Raw genomic sequence first — 18418 nt, forward strand, 5'->3', positions numbered from 1 at the left:
ATTTCCTCTTAGAGAGAATTTAAGAGATAGAGTGAGGGGAGAAATTGCTCCAAAAATTAGTCATGGCTAAATCCAGGGCTTATGTGACTGTAAATATCCATCTGACAGTTGGAAATGGCACTAATATGTCAGGCTTGGCTGCTGTCAGTCATACTTAAAGGTTGCTGCAAAGGCTTGTCCCTTCAAAGCTACCTTGGGATGCTTCGAACTTTTCTCTGTTTTGTGTAATATATGTTTATATGGTGAATTATATCCTGATGTTAGATTATTTTTAAACAGATGAGGCATATTTTAAACATAAAGGTAATTGTGACACAGATTACCATTAACCAGGGGCATTTTTAGGATTTGAGGATTTGTTTTAACCTTTTAAGAGCAAACTGTATTTTGATGATTTTCTATGCACTCTGACACCTTATTTGCCCCTAAAAACTGTTTTGGATGTGTTTTTTTTTACTTTCCAGATCATGAATTGTGATGAGAAAAATTACAGGTGTTAGTTATTAGTATTGAGTACTGGATACTTTGCAAATGCTATCATTAAGTATTTATATACCAGCATTGGAAACATAGTCAAATGTACATATTTATGTAAACATTGGTGAAATCTAAGTTTAAGAATGAGTGTAATGTCAGTTTATTTGATGGGCAGCTTTTTTAAAAATTTGTATTAGGCTTATTTGGCATTAACCATTGCAACAATGCTTTGCAGATCATTTCATTTTGTATTTTTTGACACAGGGAGCTTAATTATTAAAGATAACGAGAACAAAAAAGGTCTGCTTGCTCTGCTACTTTAAAAGGAGAGTGACCATGCTAAATTATACAGGAAAAAAATAATCATGCAGTATATAGTATGTCTTGGCTTAACGTGGAATTTCCTTAATTGAAAATGATCTTTTCACAGTTTATTTTATGAAATGAAATAACACATCACGGTGTAGTTCTGCAGAGGGATGAATAGCAACTCCATGCAATGCCATAAACCCTGCAAAACTAATGACATCCCCATCAGCCTTAGCTCTACTTTATGTTCAGTGCTAATTACCAAATGTCGCTGACATGCTATACTGAGATAGTGAGAATTGTAAACATAAGCAGCTAAACATCAGCATACTGTGTATTAGCAGCAGTGTTATCATGGCTTGTTCTGGGAACTGTGTGGCTATGATTTTTTTTTCCAGAAAATGTACTTAAAAAAAAAACAAAAAAAAAACCATACAATGTTTTAATTTTCTGTTGTCTCCATTCATAAGCCAGTTTTGTCTTTTACTGTAGGTATTACGTTCCTGGAAACTTGCTCTGATTTTGGGTGAAGAAGGCAGCCAGGTGGTAAGTACAGCCTCAGACAATCCCCAGGCAAGCAGATAACAATGAGCTCATCTCTCTCCATTTCTGTTCTCTATTAAATGAGAAATGTATGGGCCCAACCCAGGCTGAGTGTCCTGGGAGTGAACCAGTGCCTGAGGATTCTCAGAGGCTAGGGGTTGGCCCTTGAGGGCCAAGAGTCTGTCAGTTTCTCTCCCAATCTTAGCCCTCAATTACAGAATCAAAGGCGAAAGGAAGACCAAATCCCATCCTGTGCCTGGTCCTCATCTCACCCTGCTGGACCCGACAGGCTATCTCTCTCCACTTGTTCAACTCTCTCTAACTCGAATGCACACGGAGCAGAGCTCCTGGGAACCTTGCAAGTGAGCTGCTGGTTGTGCTCCAAAGAAGCTTCAAAGTTCATTGCTCTTTCTCGGCAGGAGTGCAGCTGGGGTGAGTTCCCAATATCTCCTTACCTTTTTCCCACACACTCCTGTACATGTTGCTTCTTCTTCTTAAGCTGCTCCCACATGAGTGTGTGCAGATGAGACATGTCAGTGTCGTTTTCATTCCTCTTCCACTGTGTTATCTTCCCGCCTGTCCTATGAAGAAATGCACTTTTATCTTATTATTTAGTAAACAATTTCAAGGCTTATGGTATAAGTAGTGAGAGGCTTATCCCAGTAGAAAAAGTACTGCAGTGACAGCTGGAATATGAGTATGACTGACATCACTTGACTGGTTTATGTGAAATACGCACCGGCTGTGAAAAATGCCTCTTTTTTATTTTCCACGGGTACACTGTAGATTTGAGAGGGATATTCTCCAGATGGTTTCTGCTTGGGATGGTGGAATGATTCATGAATTTGCTCCAACTCTCATGAGAAATAATACAAGCCAGTCGCAGTCAAAGTAATGCATTATGGCATTTGGCAAACCATTTTTTTTTAAAGAGTAAAGCAAGAACATTATGCAAAGCCATGTACATGCAAAGTCATACACCCTACTTATCTGTCGGATATTATTTATAAGTCTTTTTGTCGCTAGAAGTGTTCATAAAAGTTTAGAAAAAATCATTTTGTGACAATAGCTTCTTCATGAGTGGGCTACTGTTTATGTGTCACAGGATTTAATTACACAAAAACAAATTTAAATGAGACTGGAATTTAGGTAAAGTAAGCTAGGGTAGAAAAATTATGACAAAATGACACAACACCCAACACCCAACAAAATATGATTCAGTATTAAGCTTGAGAGCTCATTCTTGACCTTGGACACAGCAATTGACTAAAGAATCTCAATGTGGGGTCAATTGACTTTCATTGATCTGGAGTTTTTCACCGTATCACACAGTCATCATCAGCAGATTGAGTTTGCTCAGTTGCCATGGAAATTTAGATGTGAAAACTTTCTATGATCCGCCTTGCACCTCTTATCCACACTAACTTAAACGCTGAGCTTTACAGGTTATTTTCGGCCTTAAAGTTGCAATCCTTAAGATTCAGTTCTGGTTGATACAACAAGTAGGGTTTGATATGACAGCAAAAACTCCTTAGGGAGGTACTTTGTCAGAAATACAACAGAAGAACAACGGATGTATTTGTTTACAGAGCAGCCAAACAAACTCTCATAGTTTTAGTAATGAGTCATTACTATGTGCATCTGCAAACTCAAATCAAATTTATAATGCTGGATTTTACACTGGGTCATTTCCTGTGAATTTGTTGTGCATTGGCAGACATTTTCCATCAAGTGTAGGAATGGCGGACCCCGCCACAAACAAACAAACAAAATAGAATACATATAGAAGTAATTACAGAATGTAAATACATTTAATGGATATTGCTGGCAAAATCTCTTCCCCCCTCCTTGTACTACTTAACAACATCTACCAGACTCACTGTGGGCCTTGAGATAAGAATCCTTTTAAGGCATACAAATTTGTCCTTAACATCTGAAGAGCTGCCACTTTTCTGCAAAGTGTTGCATACTTTAATTTACTATTGATGCTAGTTTTTTACTTTCACACGACACCGCTCAACGGTTGGAATTCATTCTGCCTTATTTTATTTTATTAATATTTTGGAATGCCTCTACGCTCTTAAGCAGCTTCTTGAGTAATTTAAAAATGTTCTCTTTAGCCCTTTTATTCAGCAGTCATCTCACTGAGATTCACACCAACCAAAACGGACCACACCAAAAGTTAAACACTTAAGGGTTCGTTTCAGTTGGAAACAGACAGTTGACGATGCAGTTTTCAATCAACGTCCAGGTGCTTACTTAATTTCCTGGTCCTTAAACTTTTGACAGTTTGACGTGGTCCTCAACATGATTGAGAAGTCTTAGAGGTGCTTTGCAAAGTTTTAACATTTTCATCTTTCTTCTTTTTTTTTTAACTGAGTGGATTTTTTTGTACATTATCAACTTATTTCATAATATTCTTTTAGACTTTCTTCAAGACCCCTCATTATGTCTTTATTCATTTATTCATTGTAGATGGATACTTCATCCAACAAGGGCAAAGTCTAAGTGGCTTGAACTACTTAAGTTATATACTCTTCATTTACTCTAACTGCAGCTATATCTTGGAAACCTCTCCTAAATGTTCTTTAGACAAAAATGTCTGACAGAATTTTAATATTGACGATCCCTCAAAACTCCCACGTTTGTCTTACTCCAACGAGGCTGTGCACTTGGCGCACTTTAACATGTCTTATTCAAACCTCAACAGGCTCATGAATATTGTAACCATGCCTCTGCTATAGTATACACTGACAAGTATGAGCCATGAGGCAACAGTGGAAGAGTGTTTCTCTTTTTCTGTTTTGCCTGTTTTGAATTTCACCCCATTCTAAAAACCTTCACTCAACAATGATCGCTGTTCTTGATGAGCTACAGTTCTCCTGGAAGTCAGTGTGAGGCAATTAATAGATTTTTAATAGACTGGCTTTCATTACTCAAGCCAACAATTGCGTAAACACTGGCTTGTTTTTGCAGTCCCCTAACAAGCTGCCTAGCAGCACCATGGAGAAAAGCTGCTGCTTAAGTGAGAACAATTGATATTTAAGTTAACAACATGCTGAATGAGGGAGCAGGAGAGCTGTTGTGTTGCAATTTTGAGCCAGAAAGAGAGTGATTGGTTCTTTAGTGCCATTATTCAGTGTTTTTTATGTAGCTGTTTTTAAAGGGAAGACTTAAACTGTTGAAGACTGTGAATATTTAGCCAATATGTGCAACATGTGCTATCTTCTTCTGTAATTGTTTATGTATACATAGCAGGATTATTTCCAACCATATAATCTTTTTCAGTGCAAGGTAGGCTTCTTAGTCAGCCCTATAAATGTAAACAAACAGAAGCATTGCAGCTGCATTTGAGACATTGTTTACCTCGTTGTCACTGGTGTAGGGTGAAAATATAACTTGAACAGAAATATTTCATTTTTTGAATTAATAGAGTATTATCAACATCAACAAAAACATTCAAAACTCCCTTGCCTGCCTCAGCTTTTCAGACTAATAAATACACAATAGAAACCCCCAAAGTGTTAAGAAAAGTAATACTCTCTCACTTATTTTCCTTATTGAACAGAGAAATAAAACCATACATCTTTTGAATTCAACTTTCTCTCGGTCATTGAAGACTGACAAGGCCTAAGTGCCTCAACTCTTAAATCCACCCAATCTGTCTCGGTTACTCTTGCTAGTAATCTAGTTAGTAAATCCACTGTTTCAACAATCACCAGCTCCAGTTGGCTCAAAATAAATCCTTAATTCACCAAGTTAGATGTAAAAACTTGCCGTTGCTGGCCGCTGTTCACAGTCCTGTAACTTATCCCTCCACCACGAGGTGTCATGGTGTCTTTCAGTTCAGCTGCCATGTCTAGCAGTAGAGACTGGAGAATGAGCTCTGGTGGTGCGTGCTGTGAACTACCTACAATGAGTTTAATAGAAAGAGGAGCGCCTGTATTTATGACAGTATTGACAGTATTTGGGATTTCTAAAAATCCTGGTATCCTGTAATACACAAGCCAAGATGGAGCCTCAAACTAGAACAAGTTTGTTTTGTTAAGAGAAGTTAGCTGTAGACACATTGCTTCATATTAAAAGAAGAACTTCTAAAATGTGGAGAGGAGTAGTTATTAAGAGAAACTGTTATCCACTGGTTATAATTTTACAACTACTGACAACTTATACGTTAAATTTAATTGGTGACAACTGTCAGCCCGTTGCACAGAGCAGTGTAAGGATAATTGAAGCTTATAAAGCAAACTGTTATCGGGGATGACAGCTGAGGATACTTACTGAAAGTGTCGTTAGGGACACTGGACAGCCATTAAAATGGGCTGAATTAAGACCCCTGCTCGCAAAGATTTTCTTGTTGCTTTATTATACTTTTGCTATGAAGCTGCTGGGACTCTGTGGTCATAGAAGGGGATTTCTGCAAGACCTCTCACTCCAAACCCTTCAGTGATGGACTATTATCTGTATAGCTTCATCTTTGGCGTCTCAATGTCAATAGTCTCTCGAGAGACTCAGTCTCAAAGGACCAGATATGAGAAGTTGTTAAGTAGGAGCAGATATGGCTTTTGTTGGATTTTTCTGCCACTTTAAGCGGTCAATGGACTTCCAGTGTACTAATGTACCACTGGTTCACTATAGGAGGCTTGCTTTTATTTTTACTTGAACTTTTATTGATTTCTCAGTAAACAGAAAAGAGAAACAGCAGACACATATTCAGGGCGAGGAAAAAAATAATTTAAAAAAGTAATCATAATTGGGGGATTATGTAGCTTAGTGAGATGACAATCTAGAGTATCAACTAAACAAAATAAAACAAATGTTTTAGACATTTATCTAATAAAGTAAGAAATAAAGTAAATGTAGACTGTTCATGTTGCTCTTGGAGTGTGTCTCAAGATTTGTTTGGGTTTTTTTTTGGTATTTTACAAACGGTGTCCAGGATGACCACAATTGTTGTTCTTCACTATAACCTTTAAAAAACATTTTTAAGTATCAAATATTGTACCCATAATCCAAAACGACATCATTAATTACAGTTTAGTATTACTACTTGAACTTAATTTGAATCTTCCATAATACTTGTTGCATGCACTGACTTGACAAATTGTTCTCACAGTGGTATTTTTTATATTTATGGGTAATTCACTGTTGGGTTGTTTGAGAGAAGGACATAGTCTCGGATATGTGTCATGTGATTCGGGGTAAAAATGCACACCTTTCTAAGTGCCTTGGTTGGCAGAGAAGTTGTTATTCAACACCAAACAATCCCACTGTCAATAAGTGTTGATTTGTCAAAGACAGGTGTTGATTGGAGACTTGTCTTTTCACACATGGAATTAATATAAGCTCAAGAGAGGTGTTCAGAAGTGCAGGAATGAGGAAATGTGAGTGTGGGTATAAATAAGCACGAGAAACGGGTTGATTTGTGTGCTCCAAATTAAAAATTAACACTGATTTCCTTTTAAATTTGGCTTGAAAATGTACAATGGCTTATTAGTGGTGATAATGGACACAATGCTGTATATTTAGATATAAGATGCTAATTTCAAATAGAAACATTTTGGCAAATAATATTATGTACTTACTTCTCTTCAGCTGTAAAACCATGAAAAAATATGGCCTGAAAATGCAGGCTCCCCCACAAAACAAAAGACATATCAACTTCATTGTTCTTCCTGCTAAACTAAATGCACTTGTATTGTGTTTGTATTTTTCTGTGCGTTGAGTTTGTTTTCATTCTTATCCACTTATGTTCTTGTTTTTTTTTCTTGTTTTTGTTCCCTTTGCAGTGAGCTCCTCTAGCCTTTTAAACTCACTTTCAGTAATTTAAATCATGCTTCTTTTTGTGATTCATCATTTTACTTGCATTATGCAACTAAATCAAATGAGAAAAAGAGCAAAAGCATTCAACTCACTGCTGTACATCTCTTGATTAGCCAAATATCCTCATTAGACAACAGAGCCTTGATGTGTATTCTACAGACAGTCTTTTCAAGACAAAATGAGAATCATAAAACACAGTTTCTGTGAGCATAAGATAATTTAAAAATGCAACAATACATTATGAGCGGAATAGAATTGTATCTTGTCGCAAAACTTTGCAGCATACTTTTAGAATCGGTTTGGCTATAGGTCACCGAATTTACACACACACACACACACACACAGATACATACAGTGTGTGGTTGTTTTTCTGATCCTTTTCATGGCTCTGTCCCCTTCAACAGTGCCAGCTCCATCATTGCCCTTTTAACGAGGTGATATCCAGACACATGGGAGCAGATGTTGCAAAGAAAACACATTGTGACGTGATTGTGATCGATGCGCACCTCCCACCATATCCACTGCATAATTTGGCGGATGGCATCAGGATAACAACCTGCATTATGTGGAGACAGCTGTCGCCATGGCGCCCGGGCAGCCATTGCATTGGCTCCCGCCTTATTTCAGGCAGAGGCGGGGAAGCCAATTAGGGTGATTTACAGCTTGCTTGTGTCGTCACCACCTTGAAACCTGTGTCTCTGTCCAGCTGGAGAAAATGCATGGCTACCTGGGTGGTAATAAGGAGGGCATACTGAAGAGAGTTGTTATTGGTGAAATATATTGTAATTCTGCTCCTAATGTTAGCTTATCCTTTAAAGGTCCAATATTGTCATCATTTTCAGGCTCATATTTGTATTTTCTGTCTCTGTAATAATGTTTTATTATTAAAAATATATATATTTCCCATACTATCTCCCTGAATATACCTTTTTTCACCCTCTGTCTGAAATGCTCTGTTGTAGTGCCTGTCTCTTTAAGCCACCCTTCTAAAAAGCCAAGCCTGCTCTAAATGGTCAGTGTTTCCAGGTCTTCCACATTGGTGCTATTAGCATGTCTGCATCATCACTGCAGCAAAGAAATTACTGTAATGGCACTCTGTCAGCAGTTTTAACCTTTATATACCATTGTTGTGAAATCACAACTTCTCCAATGTTCTGACGGCTTATTTAGAGGCAGATGTTTTGTAATACAGACTGTGCGCATTCCTCTGTCAACTGAGCGTTTTGATACTTTAATAGAATTTATATAACACTATATAAATAATCATTTCACTGTTTCCATGTCACATATTTTTAAGGGCCATGCATAATGCACTACAGCCACAGACTGCATTTTCATATGTCTCTCTGTTTTGCTCATTTATTACCCTAAGTTCTGCAAACATTTGTTACCTATGTTTCATTATTATGCGACCCCAAAGTCCTTTGTAAATTCCTTTGAAACAAACATGCATTACCAATGAGGATAGCTCCGTCTGATTGAAAATGTGAAACCTGAATGATGTAAATGAGCAGCGGCAGCAGGTTTGAAGGTTTCTGCAGTAATGAATCCGATACACTGTATTTGATGAAATGGTGAGGCAGATGGAAATGGGGAGATGGCGAGACCGTGTGAAATACAGGAAGAGGACTTGTGATTGACTGTCACTAGTAATCCGAGCAAGCTTTGAAGTGTAAAATGATGATGGGATACAGTTTGAATGTATTTGCACTTCCATCAACAGCTTGAAGAGGTCACAGGAACGGTACATCAAGGTTCAGTCAAAATACAGACGCTTGTGCAACTATACAATTAACAGAATATGATATAGCATCAGGCTGACGGTCTTTGTTGTTGTGGCCAGAGGAAGACTTGTCAGTTAGAATGTGGCAACACTCACAAATGATGGACATAAAGTCTAGCACTGCATTACTCATTTGAAAAGTGTGGCAGTGAATGCAATGCATTTAAAAAAAAACAAAAAACTTAACCACAGCTTTTAAACATAATCTGTATTAGTGTTGTGGAAACTAAGATACAAGAACAAAGTCAAAGCTTTGGGACAAGAAATGATGTAATGTTTATTGATTACATTAACTGACAAGAAATAAGTAATGCAAGTAAGAATTTTGCTTTTTTTTCTTTCTGTTTTCCTTTCTAAATTTAGAAAACAAAAAGAGCAACGCCACCCCAGACCAGTAGGTGGCGGTAACCAAGAACAACACGACTGCCTCATCCTGAAGAAGAAGTCGTCGCGCGCGAGTGACACACTTTCCCCGCGACATTCAATTCAAGCAAACCAGCTCGCGAGTAAACAGTGTTCTGCAGAAGCGCCGGTGGATTAACCGCAAAAATGTTAAAAAAGAAATCGAGTACCACTGAAAAGAAACGGAAACACTCGCAGTCCGAAGAACGACATGACAGCAGCAAACGCAGAAGCGCGGAAAACATCGTAGAGGTAAGCTATTCAAGCTAGTGTCATGCTAGTATGTTTAGACGTTACAGCTGTGGTAATGTTGACTCGGAGGATACAGAATTAAAGCGTCTACGTCAAGTTGTTAACCGAAACAACGAGGTTTGAAACTTATACTAAAGTTAAGGCAGGCTGTGGTGGTACATTTCTGTCAATAAACCCCGTATAAGCCTCAACACTAGCAGTGAAAGTCTTAAAAGTTTGTCGCGTTGACATCATAATGTTTCAGTGCAACATTACAGCTGCGTGTTTTCCATAATTTGCCACATTAAAACATGTACGTATGTACAATAGCCGAGTTGTTTTGTGACTAACTTATCCTCAAAAATAACGTGGGTTTTCCTAACCGTTCACCTGGTTCTGATACTGTCGGTGCAGGAAAAAAAACGCTCGCTAGCTTAATGTTTTGTTAGCCTACGTTTTTCTAAAAGTTGTTAAATTTAATGTAGAGTTTTGTAAAGCGGTGGATGAAGTACCCGGAAGTCATACTTGAGTTTCAGTGCAGATATCTTAACAGAAAATAACGTTTGTAGAAGTTAGTCCCATATTGTGACTGTATTGTGATTTAAGTCTTGTTATCAACTGCTTAAAACATTTATGCAGATAATACCACTGCAACCTGCTGCTGACTAGTAGGTTCATCTATTTAAAATTAATGCAATAAAACAACAGCCATCTTATGAATCATTTCATGAATGTTACAATGCTCAGTTTTGAATTTTACTGTGTAGAAGTAACAAATTTAATTTTAGGATATTAAATGTAGCCTACTCAAGAATTGAAAGTAAAATCACCAGTAAACGCCAGGAATGAAAAGTTAAGCAGTCAGAATTTAAAAAAAAAAAGAATTAAGGAAGAAAAACGAAGTCATTTTTACAACTCCGAGTATTCAGAAAACAAAATTCAGTTTTCCTTGTATGAGCAGAAGTATAGCTTTTATATAGGAAAAAATTAAGGGCTACAGTAAATGATCATTACTTTGTCACATCACACCACTGATATTCTCATACTTTTAGTCGTGGCAGCCTGTTGTCAAAGATTTTTGAGATATGCAAAACAGGGCAGAGAAATTAATCAGTTGTCTTATAAACCAGGGGTTCTGCATTAAATTTTTATTTGAGAGTGATCTATAGAATATTTGATAAACATAATAAAACTGTATATTAATGGAAACAGTGAATTACAGTTAATTGTCTGTTTGAATTATTGTACCACAGTGCCTTAAATGAAAGTAAAAATTATGATTTTGTTCCGCATCAAAATTTAGAATTTCACATCCCAGTTAAGTGAAAGAGAAAAGATTTATATATTTATTAAATTGTGAAACTCAAGTAGGTAAACTGATTCAAAACCTTGACATGTCGTAAAAAGGCATTACTGTTTACCAACATCACAAACTGTTAGGTCTGCATGGCCATAAAGTTGTATCAACATCTTGCTAAAGTGATTTGCTACAAAAATTGAGCATTGTAACATTCATGAAATGATTCATAAGATGGCTGTTGTTTTATTGCATTAATTTTAAATAGATGAACCTACTAGTCAGCAGCAGGTTGCAGTGGTATTTTCTGCATAAATGTTTTAAGCAGTTGATAACAAACCTGTCTGCTAGATAACAGTTTAAGTTTTTTGAGACTTTTTGAAGCCTGTTTGAATAACAGAATAACTGTGTCTCGTTAACTTATTGGTTTCTTAAATCAGGACTCAAAGGATGACCTCGCTGACGCAGAGCTGGACAGGATTGGTAGTGACATTGAGGAGGGAGGGCTTGACCTCGGCCAGCCGTTCCAACCCATCACTGCTTATGTCGCTGACAGGCGGGAGATGCTGGACCAATGTCTCCGTGTGCTGGGGGAGAAAAAGCTACGGAAAATGCTGCCCGATGAGCTCAAGGTGATTGTATGATCATGTAAACAACATGTCATGTGGTAACTCATTATCTTTTTTTGCAATAGGACAGGCTGAAGGTAAATGTCATACATGTTTTAAAATTTATAACCCATATGTTTTTCGTTGATGAAGACAATATGTGTCTTTCATTAATAAAGTGGCATTTGTGGGTCAAAGGGCATTTGGGTACCAAAGAACAGAGGCTTAAACAGCTGAGAAATTTGCCTAATTTCTCAACAATCGCAATGATGTGTTTCATTTCCTTAAATGTTGTCTTCAAGACGTCCATCCACCACTGACTCAAACAAATGTCCTTTGCCGTGACGGTGCATTTTTTACTGCCATTAATATGTGGTTTTAAGGACCACATTTTCTGCTTTGGCAAGTGTCGTCTTCCAGCATATACCACCATTTCAACTGTTGGTTACATTCCAACAGCACCAGCTTTTGCTGAATAAGCAACGACACTTTGAGCAATAATGATCATTGCATGAAAAGGTTTGTTCCATCTTTTCAGTGATATATATTTTATTATGTTGCATATAATTAATCATATTTCATTTCACTGCAACCCTTTGAAAGTCACCTTATCCACATTTTAATTTTGTAGATCACTTAGAAGGTCACTTTAAGTTAGATAGGGAATTGTTGCTGTTAGTTATTTTACTTTTTGTGTTGTTAGTTTCTGGTAGTATTTTAATCTATAGCTATAAATTGGCTATGGAGCTGTAGACTAAAATAGAAAATAAAGTTAAAACGTACCTATGTTTTTGCTAACTCAAGAAAGTGTATGAAGTTTTTGCTGCAAAAGTTATAATTGATATATAATATTGAGTTAAGGCAATAGGCTTGTGCTTGTTAGCTTGGGAGGCTATGAAAGCCACCCATTATCATAGATACTATTTAACACATTGTCATTCACAGGACTGTAGTTTAGAGGAAATCAAAAAGATGTGCTGGGAGCAACTGGAGGTGATCTCTGAGAAAAATCTTTTACAAATCTTGGCAGGTAAGACATGAGGCCAGTTTGGGCAGTTTTTTATATCCAAATATTTTCTGAAATAGTACAATCCTGAAGGGAATGTTAATCCCCCACATCAGAAGTACATATTTTTCCTCTTACCTGTTGAGCTATTTATTTATCTAGGTAGTTATGGTGTGCGTTGCCAAGTGTTGGAGATATCGCCTGTAGAGATGTCTGTCTTCTCTCCAATGTAGTGGAACTAGAGGGTCCTCCGTTTGTGGTGCACTGAGCTCCAAAAGAAATACATAAACAGCAATGTCTCTTTCCAGAAATCATGACCCGGTTACTCAAGATAATCCACAGACCTGTGAGCAGTTTCATGTTGAACTACACCTTGCAAATGTATCACCAGAGAAGTGTGCATCTGTTGCTAGCTCATTTAGAACCTCGGAGCTGGCTAACATCACAGCTCAGCTGAGGAGGATGTCATTAATGTTTACGTCCTGCTCTGTCACAAGCACGAGTCTCTCGTCCATGAGTAGATGCATGTTTCCTTCTGCCAATGATACTAATGGCAGGTGTCGTTCAGTAGAAGAAAAAAGTTCAGACATAAAACTGCTCACACCAAATTCTGTGAATTATCTTGAGTAACCGGGTCATGATTTCACTGCTGAGTTTTTAGCAGCACAAGCCGAGTGCTATCTAGCTTCATTATATTGGGGAGAAGGCAGTCATTTGTATGGCTGATCTCTTCAAAACTCAGCAACTCAGCAACCAAAACGATCTGTACTGATAAATAGCACTATATGAGGTGAGGGGAAAAAAAAATCTGATTTTGGGGTGAACTCTCACTTTAAAACAATCTCGTGTTGCAAATATTTGTATTTTCATTCACTGAAAACTGTTGCTTGTTTCTAGGGGAAGAGCTGACATCTGGAAATGGCAACAAAAACACAGAAGAGACTTCAGAAAGCCAGTGAGTGAACAGTATGATAACTTATCCAGGGCACATTTACAAAATGAAAGTAGGACATTTTCTTATGCTTTTCTTTTACTTTTATGTGTTTATTTCAATATTTTTCCATCAAGGCAAGACAATAATGTGGACTCTACATCTTGCCTCAAAGAAACTGCAAAAACTGAGGACCCTAAGCAAGGTAATTAATATGTAATGCACTGAAAGAACATCCCTCAGGCACTCAATCAAAGACTTCAAAGACAAAAAAAGCTTTTAAAAAGGGACCATTTTACATTTAAAATCTTGGTGTGATTTTCTTTACAGAGGGTGGCGGCTCAGGCGAGGAGAGCGACGTCCTGAGCATAAATGCAGACACTTACGATAGTGACATAGAGGGACCCAAAGAGGAGCAGACTGTTAAACCCATGGAGGGGGCAGTGAAAGTAGTGGACAGCAGCAGAGAAGGCTCTGACCCAGTTGTAAACCCTGACCCAGCAAATCCTGAACCTCCCACGGGCACTCAGCCAGGGGAAGCTGGAAAGAAAGACATTCAAAGTGACATAGACAAAAGCGTCAGCGAGATTTTAGCGTTTTCATCCTCTTCGAGCAAAGAGGAAGTTAAAGAACAGAGTGCACCTCCACAGTCCACAGATGTTAGTTTACCTGTTCAAGGAGTGTCTGTTTCGAGTCGTGCACCGGCAGCATGTCGGCCGTCAATTCAGCAATTAGAGCTTTTGGAGTTGGAAATGAGGGCGAGGGCCATAAAGGCTCTGATGAAAGCAAGTGATGGGAAAAAACATCTCGTACCAAAAAATGTTTAACATGTTTTATTGTTGTTGGTTCAATAAGACAGTTGACAACATAGGACTTGAATACTCAGATTATTGAGTGTGCACCATTCAAACCGTGTTATTTTAGTGCTCCATATTGGAATGATGTTGCAGAGAAAGTTAAACACATCACAGCCTGTCCTACGCTTACTGAATGAACATCTGCTATGATTCACACAATAGTATCTCCAAATGTATTTATGTCTTTGGTCACTAGATGGCAGTGTTAACCTGCTGTAGTACTCTCATGGTAATGTCCAATATGTGCAGATGTGTGCAAGAGATGATTTATCCAATCACATTACAGTCAAATTAGCATAGAAGTCATGTTTCTTCGTAATAATGTGAAGTTATACAATTGGGGTAAAGATCTGTCAATTTTTAGAGGACGAGAGAATATTACATGTTTTGTTGTGTATAGGCTGAGCTTTGCCAGCCAAAAAATGTGGCAGCAGTGTTGTGTTGTCATTTATAGTTGACACACCTGTGATATTTCTTCACTGAACACCTGTTTGACTTGACAGGCTGAAGTGTGCACTGCCATCTCTCATATTTGCATTGTCTGAATGTCAAGGTTAATGTCTAACAACAGGTTAGGCAAAGACAACAACAACAAAAAATTGCTCCCATGGCATTACAGACAAAATACAGAGAAACCCAAAAGTGAAATAAATCAAAGATAATTAGACCGGTTGTCCTCAACACATACATCAAGTTAAAGAACCTGCCACTTCTATCCTCCGGAGTAACTTTAAAATTTTGTCTTTCTGGATGTCTATGTAGCAGCTGGAATTAATAGCATCCTCTCCCCTAATGTAGTGTTTTTGCTGTAATTTATTCTGAAGCTGCTTTGTTCCTGTATGTGTGCAATTACATGCAGATGCAGAGCAAAACAGCTCTCAACCTCACTACCCCAAAGGAGACAATGAAATGTATGATAAGAAGCCAGTTGCCTCCTGGGTATTTGCATTTAAAAGGGTTATTTCATGGGAGGAACGAGGGTGGGGAGCGTTAAATGCGACTTTCTCTATGCATGCATGTGCAGGTATCTTTGTACTCATTGATGATTTGAAGAGGAAAACGTCCACTTTAGTGAAAAAGAGATACAACGATTCTAAAGTGCTCATAGTGGTATGATTGGTGAGTATTTATCTGTGTCATTTTAGTGCTATTAGAATGCCAATTATGATTTGGTTTGAGCAGATAAATGGCTTTTAAAGCAGACATCAAAATGAGTAGGCTGAAAAATGGATTGATGGAGGTGAGATGATGCTGTTTTTGTTGAGAGAGTACTTTTTGATGTCAAATGAACCTTCTGATCCATGTTAAAATATTGAGGTGTGACGCTTCCATGATTGCTGCTATTATGAAAGTCAAAAACAAGGTTTTGCAAAAAGTTTCTGTGCTCATTGGTTCAACTGTTTAATAGCCGCACCTGTCATTTTCCTCAGTGTTGTGAACAAGTCGCTGGTTCACGATGCTCGTTCGGCAGTAGTCCTCAAAACTTTTAGGGTGAATTATCCTCTCAACTATGTTTAACTTTTACTGTGTGACAATTGCTCAAAACCTGAAGAGATTTTAGGTTTTGAATTTAAAAGACAGAAGTCATTGTACATTAACCATGTGTGTGTGTGTATATATATATATATATATATATATATATATATATATATATATATATATATATATATATATATATATATATATATAGTTATATAGTTATTTATTTATTTCCATTTCATTTGGGTACTTAAAACAGAGTAATTGTTGTAGTGCCCTTATGGATAAAGTATAAAAGTTAATTAGTGGTTTATAAGGCCAAATAAGTTTAACTTTCTGCATATACAATTGCCCAGATCTTTTGCATAGTTGGGCCCAAAGAGCAAGCGCACTGAAGATGAAGCTGAGTGGCAAATTTCCAGCGTAGCCCTTCACTAACTTGAGTCGGGAATGTAATGCTTTAATTTTGTGGCTCCTTTAGACTTGAGAAATGAAAGAAATTACATTTCAAGAACGAGTTGTTTTGCGGGGCTTGCGACGCTGATTTACAGACATCTCTTTCAAAATGTAAACATGGAACTATAACTCAGTGGATTGCCTTTAAAATTTGTTCTCAGACCACAAATAATTTGACACTTCTACTTTTCATCTAACATTACCAATAACAAGTGAATTGACATGCAAGCAAGCTAAATGATATCACATATATGCAAACATTAACATTTAAAACTACATAGTATCTTGGCACTTTGATTTTATTTTATGATTTTATACTTCAATCCTGCAGTGTAATTATGTGTGCTTGACATGCTAACATGTTAAATTACAACATTCACAAACAATAACATTTAGAATTACACACTAACTGAAATATCCTGGCACCTTGATATTAATATTTCAAATAAGCATAGGCTACATGCTAACTGTAATATAGCTTAACTGTACTTCAGTCCTACTTTATAGGCAAGTAATGATGTGCTTGGCATACATGCTAAATGATAGCTCTCACATACAAACATTGACATTTAGAATTACATGCTGGCTGTAGTTTCCTGGCACGTTGATGTTCGCTCTAAACACTGCTGTTTAAGTGCAGCTGAGGGTGAGGAAAGTACATCTGGATGCTAAAAGATGACAGCAGAAGCTGCTGGATGTTGCTACCCAGTATGTTGGGCTCACCCCTACATTATCTGACAATCTGAGTATAAGATGTTACAACATGATGCCACACTGAATTTCTTTTGGTCAAAAGAGTGGAAGGATTTAAAAAAACAGAGCTGTCTTTCTCATTGTTATTAACACAACAATTTAGTTTCTTGTATGTTGAAAGCATTACAGCCTTGAGCCTAGGTACAAACACTTAAGTGTATTCACTCTTGCTAAGGCAAAAATGGGCCTACCACTTTCCTCCCTAATGTTTGTTTTGGTGCACATTTCTGTTGTTTTCTTTTATTTCCAGTGTTATTTTTATTAATATTTAGAGCACATTTTCATTAATGTGTTGTGCTTTCACTCATATGCTTTAGTTTTTGCAGTACTTTTGGATTTGGGGCACATTTCTCCTAATGTTGGTGCTTACAGTTTGTTTTGTTCCTTAGTAGCCACTGGGGATTGTAAAAGTAGCACTCGAAGCACAAGAATGTTTGTGAAAGAGAGGACCTGTCAGTCCAATATAAAACTCTAGATGTTACTTTAGCACCACAGAAAAACCCACAGGGACAAAAAGGTATGAAAAATGTTGTCACTTTTTTGCATAAACAAAAAAATGCTCTCCAAATTTCCTCTGTAGCGTCTCTGTTCTTTCTGCAGCGAGAAATTAAATTGAACTAACAGCTCATGCTGACAGGCAATAAATAACTTAGCACCTCTGTATGAGTAAATGAATTGATTTCCCCAAGCAGTGACTCATCAGACACATTTCATTTTCTTCAAGTTTTAGACAGTGTTTTCCTGAACAAAGTAGAAGAGATGTTTAATGTCAGATGCAGTTTGTTTTGATTAAATGTCCAATTCTCTAATAGTGCTAATTGCTGTTGCGTTGACATTAATCATGACTGCCATCTTATGGAGACTCTAGAAAAAGTACCTAGATAACTTGTACATATGTTCATTTCTGGCCTTGATGTTTTAGATTTTCTGGACTGACTGTTTTGTGTAATTTGAATGGTGGCTCTCTGTTGTCTTGGAAAAAAAACAGATTCTTCTGTTTCCTGTTGAATTCTCTGCCATTGAAGGGAAAAGATGACAATTGCAGTGGTTTCATCTCAGGAACGCTGCACATCTGTTCACTATTCACTTCATTTGCTTGCATTTTTTTCTCAAAGAGGCATAAGCTTGGCCAGAACCCTTTTTGACAAAAATGTGAAGTGGATAAGTTTGGTGCTATTAGAAAGAGAAGAGCTCCTGTTTTTTAGTCACACTCCAAAATCCCTGAAAGAGATTTGAACATTTGATATTCCACTCCTGTGTAGAATCTGCATTTTGAGAAAATTCCTCCCCTCCACTGACTCCTCTGACATCTGACTTTCAGATTCCATGCATGCTCTCTCCACATGGGTTTGCCCCCCCGCTTCAACTTCGGGGTCTGCATTTAAATGGTGCATTAATACCATCAAACAACCATTGAAATTCTGTTGGGGAGACCAGTGAGGCAATAAAGCAAAATGCTTTTG

At 37.5% G+C, this 18418-nt stretch overlaps 1 protein-coding gene and 1 long non-coding RNA gene across 2 annotated transcripts in view; both read left to right on the top strand.

The window, feature by feature from the left end:
* The window catches only part of LOC148185653 (uncharacterized), a 35853-nt gene extending 27650 nt beyond the window's left edge, over positions 1–8203 (top strand). Inside the window, exons 4-5 of the long non-coding RNA XR_015775709.1 lie at positions 1279–1761; positions 7557–8203. This is a non-coding gene — a long non-coding RNA (uncharacterized LOC148185653). The remainder of the gene's footprint in view (positions 1–1278; positions 1762–7556) is intronic.
* A 1160-nt stretch (positions 8204–9363) lies between these two features.
* On the top strand, positions 9364–17523 carry caap1 (caspase activity and apoptosis inhibitor 1). Its single transcript, XM_088073306.1, has 6 exons — positions 9364–9589; positions 11306–11497; positions 12419–12503; positions 13377–13434; positions 13548–13615; positions 13741–17523. Exons 1-6 carry the CDS (start codon positions 9485–9487, stop codon positions 14235–14237), a joined length of 1005 nt encoding a protein of 334 aa, XP_087929432.1. The 5' UTR covers positions 9364–9484; the 3' UTR covers positions 14238–17523.
* Positions 17524–18418: the final 895 nt, after the last annotated feature.

This window comes from Plectropomus leopardus, chromosome 23 (genome assembly GCF_026936395.1).
Source record: "Plectropomus leopardus strain MGB_pleo_1.0 chromosome 23, ASM2693639v1, whole genome shotgun sequence".
Classification (NCBI taxonomy): domain Eukaryota; kingdom Metazoa; phylum Chordata; class Actinopteri; order Perciformes; family Serranidae; genus Plectropomus; species Plectropomus leopardus.